Raw genomic sequence first — 10,883 nt, forward strand, 5'->3', positions numbered from 1 at the left:
CTTGGGAGGCTGAGGCAGGAGACTCGCTTGAGCCCAGGAGTTGGAGGTTGCTGTGAGCTGTGATGCCACGGCACTCTACCCAGGGGGACAGCTTGGGGTTCTGTCTCAAAAAAAAGATAAATGGGATCCTACCTTTGAACCTCATAGACTAACGGAGGATTCTGATACTTTTTAAAGACTTTTTGGTTTTGAGACAGGGTCTTGCTCTGTTATCCAGGGTAGAGCATAGTGGCTTTATCACAGCTTAGGGCAGCCTTGAACTCCTGGACTGAAGAGATCCTGGAAGTCCAGCTGTACACCAATATGCTCAGCTAATTTTTAAACTTTTTGGAAAGACATGATCTCTCTGTGTTGCCCAGGCTGGTCTTGAACTCTCAGCCTCAAGTAATCCTCCTTCCTTGGCCTCCCAAGTGGTAGGATTACAGGCATGAGCCACTGCTCCCAGCCCTGATCAGTTTAAATTGAAGTATGAACTAAGAGATTTTTTTTTTTAAGAGACAGAGTCTTAATTTATTGCCCTCGGTAGAGTGCCATGGCGTCACAGTTGATAGCAACTTTCAGCTCTTGGGCTTAGGTGATTGTCCTGAGTAGCTGGAACTACAGGCACCCACCACAATGCCTGGCTGTTTTTTTGTTGCAGTTGGGCTGGGCTGGGTTTGAACCCACCACCCTCGGTATATGGGGCCAGCACCCTACTCACTAAGCCACAGGTGTTCCCAACTAAGATTTTTAAACTAGTCCTGAGTCATATTTGACTTGCTACTGTAAGCTACATATTATACAATTTACCCATTTAAAGTGTTCAGTTCAGTGCCTTTTAGTATCATAGAATTGTGTAGCTATCACCAAATTACAGTAGAACCTCCATGATTGACCATCTCCCTACATTGACCACCTCCTTAGGTTGACTACCTCTGTATGTTGACCAGTTTGTTAAAGTTCCTTGGGTGATCAACTTACTATAGTTCTACTGTAATTTCTTTTTTTTTTGTAGAAACAGTCTCACTTTATCACCCTTGGTAGAGTGCCGTGGCGTCACACAGCTCACAGCAACCTCCAACTCCTGGGCTTAGGCAATTCTCTTGCCTCAGCTTCCCTAGTAGCTGGGACCACAGGCTTCTGCCACAACTCCTGGCTATTTTTTTGTTGCAGTTTGGCTGGGGCCAGGTTTGAACCTGCCACCCTTGGTATACGGGGCCGGCACCCTACCCACTGAGCCACAGGCGCTGCCCGGTTCTACTGTAATTTGAAAACATTTTTATCAGCTCAAAAAGAAACCCTAGACTCTTCCCATCTCCATCTCCCCAGCAGCCCTAAGCAACCACTAATCTACTTTCTATCTTTATAGATTTCTCTATTCTGAGTATTTCATAAAAGTGGAATCTTTTGTGGCTGGTTTTCACTTAACATAGGTTTATTTATTTATTTTTGAGACAGTCTCGCTCTGGTCCCCAAGCTAAAGTGCCATGGTCTCAACCTAGTGCACAGCAACTTCAAACTCCTAGATTTAAGCAGTCATCCTGCTTCAGCCTCTTGTGTAGCTGGGACTACGGGCACTCGCCACAACCCCCTGCTAATTTTTCTATTTTTAGTAGAGATGGTGTCTCACTCTTGTTCAGGCTGGTCTTGAACTCCTGAGTTCAAGTGATCCTCCTGCCCCGAGCTATCAGAGTGTTAGGATTACAGGTGTAAGCCATATTATAGCATTTCTAAAGTTTATCCATGTTGTACCCTGTATTAGAACTTTGTTCTTTTTTATTGCCAAATATTATAAGATTTCATTGTATGGGGTTTCAGATTTTGTTTATCCATTTATCACTTGGTCATTTGGGTTCTTTCGGCCTTGACTCTTGTGAATAATACTGCTGTGAACATTTGTGTACAAGTTTTTAGACATAATGTTTTCACCTACTCTTGGTTATATACCTAGGAGTAGAATCACTGGGTCAAATACTAACTCAATGTTTAGTTTTAAGGAACTGGCTACTTTATTTTATGTTCCCACAAGCAGTTTACTAGAGTTCTAGCTTCTCCACGTAACCTTGCCAACCCTTGTTATTACATGATCTTTTGAATGTAGCCCTTTAAACTTTCTTTTAACTTTCATACCAAGGTGTTGTGAAGATCTCATTCCTTCTAACAACCTTAACGTGGTCATTTTGCTTATAGGCTTTTTACTTTTTCTTGAAGAGACCAGCTTTTGTTTATAGTTCATGTACTACTTCAACTACTGAGGCAAGAAAGTAAAGCACATATCTAAAGAATCATTTAAACATTGTTCTTAGCATCCATGGTAAATGATCAAGGACCCTCAATCCACAATGCAGGATCGTTCAGGTATCCCTTGGAGCACTTATCATAGTACATCAGGAATCCTGCTTGTAAGCAGGATTCTCTTCCTTCCTTATAGTGGCTAACCTTTAGTAATCTAAGATTTATTCTTTTACTCTAGTCTGCCATTTTTAGAACAAGCCTAGTCCCTTTGAACATGAAGGTAACTTAATAGCACAAGTACGCCACCAAAATTTCAAAATACTCTTTATCTGTTGTCAAAAACTAGAATTGGCAGAAAGTCGAAGCTCTGGTTAGTTTCAAAGTGCTGGCTTATACTTGTCATTGCCAGATTTTTCATTGGCTTTTAGTAAAATGAGGGGATAAGTGAACGGATGTGAATATGTGTTTTAGAATCTTTTTTTTTTTTTTGCTGTTTTTGGCAGGGGCTGGGTTTGAACCCACCACCTCTGACATGGGGCTGGCACCCTACTCCTTTGAGCCACAGGCGCCACCCTGTTTTAGAATATTTTTAAAACTGAAATAATGGCTTCTCTTCAATATGAGTAATTCCTAAGAACCTGGATCCATGACTAGGATTGTCTAGGTTCAGAACTTAGCTCTCCACTTACTGACCTTTATAAAATTACTTGACTACTCTGTGCTTCAGGTTTTTGATCTGTAGAATGAAGGTAATACTATTTATGTCATACTATTATGAGAATTAGATGAGTTAATACATGTAAAGCATTTAAAATAGTCTCTGGCATATACACATATCAAGTGCTGTATATATTTGCTAGAATGACTACATGTTTGATGTTTAAAAATAATCTCTACTTTGCAAATCAAATATTGGAAACCTTATGTTAGTCCACAAGGTTTTATTATTGTTTGCTTATAGCTTTACCGGTTTGTCAAATAAAAAGGTTTAGTAGTAGTGTTGTAGAATGTGGAATTATTTTTTTTAGTACCTCCAGTAGCTGTTTTAGGAATTTTAGAATAAACACATAGGTTTGAATCATTATTAATTAAGTCTGATGTTTTAAACAAATTATTTAACCTGTGAGGCACATTGTCCCTAACTATGAAATGAGCCTACCAACGAAGTATATATACCAACTTCAATATATATAAATATTATATATGGCAAAATATATGAGTAATTACAGTAAGTAGAACAAACAGAGACTGAAATTTACCTTGCACCATTTCACATTATGCTCCTAAATGAATAATGGAAAAACTTGTTTTCAGAGTTTTTTAGATACAAGTTTCTGGACCTAGATTATATAGATTGTGAATATGGTATATTTTGGGAAATACCTACTTAACCATGATTGCACTCCGACTCAGAAAAGTTAATAGAGCTAGTAGAATAATGAAAAGCTTTCCCAACCAGATTCTTTGTTTTTTTCTGTAAGTCTTTTGCAACTTTAAAGGTAGAAGTGATTAAGAATTTTCTTGTACATAGTATATATGTACCATTTGGCATCTATTAATTAAATAAGTACTACCAACCAGCCTAAGAATTTGTTAGTATTTTTTTGGTCAGAAAATTCATATGCCTTAGGTAAATCATCTACATTTTACACAGCTGTTAAGTTACAGAGTTGTGAATTTACAGTTGATGATAAAAGGCCATCTTATTTATTCTTCACTTTTTCCTAATATTTGTTTAAGCTTTCTTGATCCCATTTTTGTTTACATTTTTAGAAAGCACCGTTCTTTTAAAGTTATTTGACATTTCAAAATAGGTGATTTCCTCTTAAATGTGAAATTGTGCATAGTATAATACTGAAAATAGTTGTTTACATTGCAGTTCCCAAAATTCTAATATCCTCTTTATCCTGCCTTTCTCCTTGAGAATAACTAATTTATATCAGGACTAAGACATTCCCCCTGCCTGGACCATCTCTTATCTTTTTTTTTTTTTTTTTTTGAGACAAAGCCTCAAGCTGTCCCCCTGGGCAGAGTGCCGTGGCATTACAGCTCACAGCAACCTCCAATTCCTGGGCTCAAGCGAGTCTCCTGCCTCTGCCTCCCAAGTAGCTGGGACCACAGGCGCCCGCCACAACGCCCGGCTATTTTTTGGTTGCAGCCATCATTGTTGTTTGGCAGGTCTGGGCTGGGGATTCAAACCCGCCACCTTAGGTGTACGTGGCTGGCGCCTTAGCCGGTTGAGCTATAGGCGCCGAGCCACCATCTCTTATCTTAATGAACATTTGATGATCAGCTTTACCACAACGTACTGTCTTTTTTTCCTTTCCCGAGTTACTTAAGTCTTTTATTCCCTTCAAAAGATTCAATCATTTTGTAGACAACATAGTTGTATTAAAAAATAAAAACATTCAATCAGCAAAGCTACTTCAGTGGTTCAGCAAACGTATTAATTTTATAATAAACATTTTTTGATGATTAGTTTTTTGTTTGTTTTAGCTGGCCTGGGCGTATGTGGCCTGCACCCTACCCACTGAGCTATAGGCACCGCCCTGATTAGGTATTTTTGATGCTGTGTCTTACCATGCTTGGTTTTTTTCCCCTGCCTTCCCTCATGATGTCAGTTTTTCTCTTTACTATAGGCGAAGGCATGCAATCCACAGTAGTGATTCTACTTCATCATCATCTTCTGAAGATGAACAACATTTTGAGAGGCAGAGAAAAAGGAGTCGTAATAGAGCTATCAATAGGTAAGTGCTGTATTGATGTCTTTTTAAACTACCAGCTATCATTTTTAAAAGGTATTGAAAACAGAATAATTTGAGAATAGATATAGCCTCCCTGATTAAAAAATTGCACAAATTAATGTATAAACTAGAATATTACCCTGTTACAAATATCTACAGTTGGAACAAAATAACAGTTTAAAATATATGGTTATGATTTTTTGCCAAATTACCATATAGCCAAAATGGTGCTTGGTGAGCAGTGATTCGAAGAAATAACTATTTTTTTCTTTTCAAATATATTTTTCTATTAAGTCTCAGTTTGTCACACTGGGTGGAGTGCTGTGGGGTAATAGTTCACAGCATCCTCAAACTCTTGGGCTTAAGCAATCCTCTTGCCTCAGCCTCCCAAGTAGCTGGGGCTATAGCCATATGCCACTATGCCTGCCTAGTTTTTCTATGTTAGTAGAAAAAGGGTCTCTTTTTCAGGCTGGTCTCTAATTTCTGAGGTCATGCAATCCACCCACCTTGGCCTCCCAGAGTAGCTGGGACTACAGGTCCCAGCCACAAATGCCTGGCTATTTTTAGAGACGGATTACAGGTGTGAGCCACAGTCCCTGGCCCATTGTCTATATTCTATGGTCTATTTTATCATGTTAGATTTTTAAGATACATGTAAGCTTTTATATAAAATATCTCAATTTTTGAAAATAATTTATGTTGAAATTATTTATTTATTTGTGAGACAGAGTCACTTTGTCATCCTTGGTAAGGTGCCATGGCATCACAGAAGCACAGTTTGAGCTCACAGAAACCTCAAACTCTTGGGCTCAAGCAATTCTCTTGTCTTAGCCTCCTAAGTAGCTTGGACTATAGGCATCTGCCTCAATGCCCAGCTATTTTTAGAGAAGGGCTCTTGCTCTGGCTCAGGCTGGTCTTGAACTTGTGAGTTCAGGCAGTCCACCTGCCTTGGCCTCCCAGAGTGCGAGGATTATAGGCATGAGCCACTGCACTGGCCTTTTATGTTGAAATTGTAATAGTTTGGACATATTAGGATAAATAAAATTAATTTCAGGCTGGGCATGGTGGCTCACACCTGCAATCATAGTACTCTGGGAAGCCAAGGTGGGTGGATTGCCTGAGCTCAGGAGTTAGAAAGCAGCCTGAGCAAGAGCGTCTCTAAAAATAGCCAAGTGTTGTGATAGGCACCTGTAGCCTCAGCTATTTGGGAGACTGAGGCAAGAGGATTGCTTGAGCCCAACAGACAGAGGTTGCTGTGAGCTATGATGCCACATTACTCTACCCAGGGTAATTGAGTGACACTTTGTCTCAAAAAAAAATTAATTTCTCCTTTTTTGTTTAATATAGCTAATAGAGAATTTTAAATTACTTTATGGTTTGAATTTTATATCTATTGGACAGCAATGAATTTAGAGCATCTAAAAGCTGCGTACTGAGACTACTTGGATTTTTCTTTGTTTTTGAATATAGAAACGTGCATCTAATCTAGTGTGTTTTGTTTTATGTAGTTATATACTTTTTTATGATTTAAGAAATATGCTTTAGGAAACAACCTATTAAAAACTTTCATTTTACGGTTCATGGTATAAATTCCTTGTGGAGTTTGGGACTAGCAAATATCATTTAGACTGAGCATTATGTGCTTTTTATTGGTCTTCAGTTGTAGCAATCATTCTTTCCTAAGGCATATCTTCCTTTAACATAAGCAATTTTTATTTTTCTGTCTGTAAAAAGCAGGATCTTCTTAGGTACATTTTTTGCCATCTATAACTGTTTTTGAAAGTAGTTAGGAAACGCAGAGTCTTGTCATGTGGAGAAAAACTATGTTATCCTCCCTTTATCTTTCAAATATTTAAAATCAAAAGATGACTGAGCAATGAAGAAAACAGAAAGCTATAATAATGGTTAATTCTACAAATTTTTGCCAGTCCCTTCCCCTAAAAAGATATCAACTATTATAAGAGACTATGGGAAAATGTGGATGTTCCTTAGGAAAAGTGATTCTGACAGTAAACATTCAAGAGAAATTGCTTTAGAATACTGACAGGGATTTCCTTTTTCCTGTTTATCATCTTTTTGATGTCATGCTGAGTGTTTTAGTTGCCTGAGCAACTATAGTCCATTGGGTTTGCTCTTTTGGTACTTATAGATAAACAAAAAGAAAGAGAAATACAAGAAATACCTAATGCTATGAAAATGCCTGTGCACAAAAATACCCTGAACATTTAAGTATTCACTCTAATAAATGTATTATAAAATTGCCATTTAAAAAAAAAGAAAGTAGTTAGGGAAATTCCTTGAGAATTGATGTAAATCCATTTTTGCTAAGAATATATTAAATACATATTATATATAATATTAATAGTTTTTGTGTGTGTAAAAGGTTGTTAGGTCTTGAATAAGACTGCTTGCATTTGATTCTTGGTCTTGCCATTTTATTAGTTGACCTTGGGGAAACTGGTTAACCTTTCTATGCTTTGCTTTTTATTAAAATGGGAAAATAATAATACCTACCTCATAAGACTGTTTTGGTGATTTAATGGCTTATTACATGTAAAGCACCTAGAACTAAAGTAGTGTCCAGCAAATAGCCAATTCTCTATATATGTTAGGCACAACCATTATAATGTATATCAATGCTATCTGAATTCTCCCTTATGAATTATTTTATGATGCTGTGGCATCTTGCTAACGTGATATTTTCATTTGATTGTGAATCTTTTATAATAAAGCTTCAGATACAAATATTTTTGACACATTGTGGATTCATATAGAAAAATGAGGAAATTAAGATACATAGATTGGTCCAGTTTAAACTTAAATTTTTTTTCTAGCACGGAGTTTGTGGGGGAAGGGTGAATTGATGGATATATGTTTTGTTATTTTAATAGAATTAAGGGATACAAGTTGAATTCTGTTACTTGTATATATTGTATCATGGTGAAGTCTGAGCTTTTAGTGTACCCATCACTGGCATAGTATACTTTGTACCCCAGTAATTTTTCATTCCTCACCCCCTTTCAACCTCCCCACTTTTGAGTCTCCATTGTCCATTATGTCACTCATTGGTTGATGGGCACTTAGGATGATTCCTTATCTGTGAAACTGTGAATTATGCAAAAGATAAACATACAAGTGCAGATATATTTTTGATATAATGATTTATTTTCCTTTGGGTGGGATTGCAAGATTGAGTGGTAGATGTACTTTGAGTTCTTTGAGAAGTCTCCATGCTAATCTCCATAGGGGTTGTACTGATTCCCACTAACAGTGTAAGTGTTCCCTTTCTACTGCATCTATACCAATACCTATTGTTTCTTGACTTTTTCGTAATGGCCATTCTTATTGGAGTAAGGTGACATCTCAGTGTGGTTTTAACTTGTATTTCTCTGATATTAGTGATGTTGAGCATTATTTTATATGTTTGCTTTTTTGAAAAAATGCCTATTGATGTCATTTCCCCACTTTCAATGAGGTTTTTTCTTTGTTGAGTTGTTTGAGTTCTTTGTAGATTCTGAATATTAGTCCTTTGTCAGATGCATAGGTTTGCAAATATTTTCTCCCATTCTGTACATTGTCTGTTTACTCTTGATTATTTATTTATTTATTTATTTATTTTGCTGTGCAGAAGCTTTTAAGTTTAAGTCCCATTTATCTACTTTAGATTTTGTTGCATTTGCATTTGGGGTCTTAGTCATAAATTCTTTGCTTAGGCCAATGTCCAGAAAAGGTTTTGCTAGGTTTTCTTGTAAGATTTTTATAGTTTCAGTTCTTACATTTAAGTCTTTATTCTATTTTTGAGTTAATTTTTGTATATAATGAGAGATAGGGATCTGGTTTCATTCTTCTGCATATGTCTATCCAGTCTTACCAGCATTGCATTGAATGGTGCATCTTTCACCTAGTATATATTTTTGTCTGCTTTGTCAAAGATTAGCTGGTTGTAAGTATGTGGTTTTATTTCTGGGTTCCCTGTTCTGTTCCGTTGATCTGTTACATGTTTACTTTTATGATAGTACTGTGGTCAACTTCAGTATCAAGGTGAAACTGGCTTAATAGAATGAGTTAGGGAGGATTTCCTCCTCAGTCTTCTGGAGCAGTTTCAGTGGGACTGATACCAGTTCTTTGTGCATCTGGTAGAATTTGGTTGTGAATTCATGTGGTCCTGAGCTGTTTTTTTTTTGGAGGGGGGGGAGATTTTCTGTTACTGATTCAATTTTATTATTCATTCTTGGTCAGTTGTTCAAGAGCTCTGTTTCTTCCTAGTTTAATCTCGGGAGCTTGTATGTTTTCAGGAAATTATCCCCATTTCTCCTAGGATTTCTAGTTTGTGAGCTAATAGTTTTGGATCTTTTGTCTTTCTTTGGTATCAGTTGTAATATCTCCTTATTCATTTCTGATTGTGTTTATTTCAATTGGGGTGTGTGTATTTTCAAGGTGCCTCCCGCTAAATTTTCGGAAGGATGAATTAAAAGGCATTTATAAAGATCGAATGAAAATCGGAGCCAGCCTTGCTGATGTTGATCCAATGCAACTAGATTCTTCAGTGAGTACTCTGGTTGAAATATACTCGAACTATAATATTCTTTGTTTTAGTTTAGTTTTAAAGTTAAAAAAGAAACCAGTGACTGTTTTTTAAAATCAGAAACTAACATTTATAGATTCTTTTTTAGTCTTCAGGTCACAACACAATACTGTTACTATTTTGACAGGTTAGGCTTAGGCATGGGGTAACATTTTAATTTTGACTCTAAATCTAACAATGTCAGTGTTCACTTTCATTACCAGGTACGATTTGATAGTGTTGGCGGCCTCTCGAATCATATTGCAGCTCTAAAAGAAATGGTGGTATTTCCATTACTTTATCCAGAAGTCTTTGAAAAATTCAAAATTCAGCCCCCCAGGTAATTTAATTATACTTTTAATTTTAGCCACAATCTTGCTTCTTCTAGTTTTCATACCTTAATTATTAACTCATTTTAAAACTATAGTTCCCAATTCCCTTTTTATATTACTAAATTGTAGTTTATCTAATTTTCTCTCTAGAAGAGTTCCTTAAAATATACATTTTCCCCTATGAAGAGTTGAATTATATGATTATGATATATAATTGCATATGCAAAGTGTAAGGTTATTTGATAAACATTTTAAGTATGATGAAAGAATAAAAAGAAAGTGTTTCAAATAAAGGGTTTTATTTACAATTTTGTATTCTTTGAGACAAAGTCTCACTGTATTGCCTAGATTAGAGTGCTGTGATGCCAGCCTAGCTCACAGCAACCTCAAACTATTGGTTCAAGTGATCTTCCTGTCTCAGCCTCCCAAGTAGCTGGGACTATAGGCACTTGGCATGATGCCCAGCTAGTTTTTCTATTTTTGGTAGACATGGGGTAATTTCAGTCTTGCTCAGGTTGGTACTCATCCTGAGCTCAAGCAGTCCTCCCACCTCACCTTTCTAGAGTGCTGGGATTATCAGTGTGAGCTACCACACCCAGCCTTATTTATGCTTTAAATGCTAATTTAAAGTATCAATATTAACTCTCAAGTTTTAAGTTGCACTTTGTGGCATGAAACTATACAGTATTTCAGTTGTCTTTTTTTTATTCACTAATTCAATTACTTCATGAATTTGGTTTCTAATTTTTGTTTTAATAGTCTACTTTTTAAATGTAATACTAAAATATTTGATTTATTATTTTGCAGAGGCTGTTTGTTTTATGGTCCACCTGGAACTGGAAAAACTCTGGTTGCTAGAGCACTTGCCAATGAGTGCAGTCAAGGGGATAAAAGAGTAGCATTTTTCATGAGGAAAGGTGCTGATTGTCTGAGTAAATGGGTAGGGGAATCTGAAAGACAGCTACGATTGCTATTTGATCAGGTACGATGTTAACGTTTACCTATACAGAGAGTTCTATAATCAGTATA

At 36.6% G+C, this 10,883-nt stretch overlaps 1 protein-coding gene across 6 annotated transcripts in view; it reads left to right on the forward strand.

Annotated features, from left to right (window-relative positions):
• The window catches only part of ATAD2 (ATPase family, AAA domain containing 2), a 90,419-nt gene that overhangs the window by 40,973 nt on the left and 38,563 nt on the right, over positions 1-10,883 (forward strand). For all 6 annotated transcript variants that reach the window (XM_023517156.1, XM_023517157.1, XM_023517158.1 and 3 more), the window contains 4 exons: positions 4,854-4,961; positions 9,396-9,504; positions 9,747-9,862; positions 10,662-10,836. In XM_023517156.1, the coding sequence (XP_023372924.1) occupies positions 4,854-4,961; positions 9,396-9,504; positions 9,747-9,862; positions 10,662-10,836 (508 nt within the window). The remainder of the gene's footprint in view (positions 1-4,853; positions 4,962-9,395; positions 9,505-9,746; positions 9,863-10,661; positions 10,837-10,883) is intronic.

The sequence above is a fragment of the Otolemur garnettii genome, unplaced genomic scaffold, assembly GCF_000181295.1.
Source record: "Otolemur garnettii isolate 467f Iridium unplaced genomic scaffold, OtoGar3 scaffold00004, whole genome shotgun sequence".
In the NCBI taxonomy this organism is placed as follows: domain Eukaryota; kingdom Metazoa; phylum Chordata; class Mammalia; order Primates; family Galagidae; genus Otolemur; species Otolemur garnettii.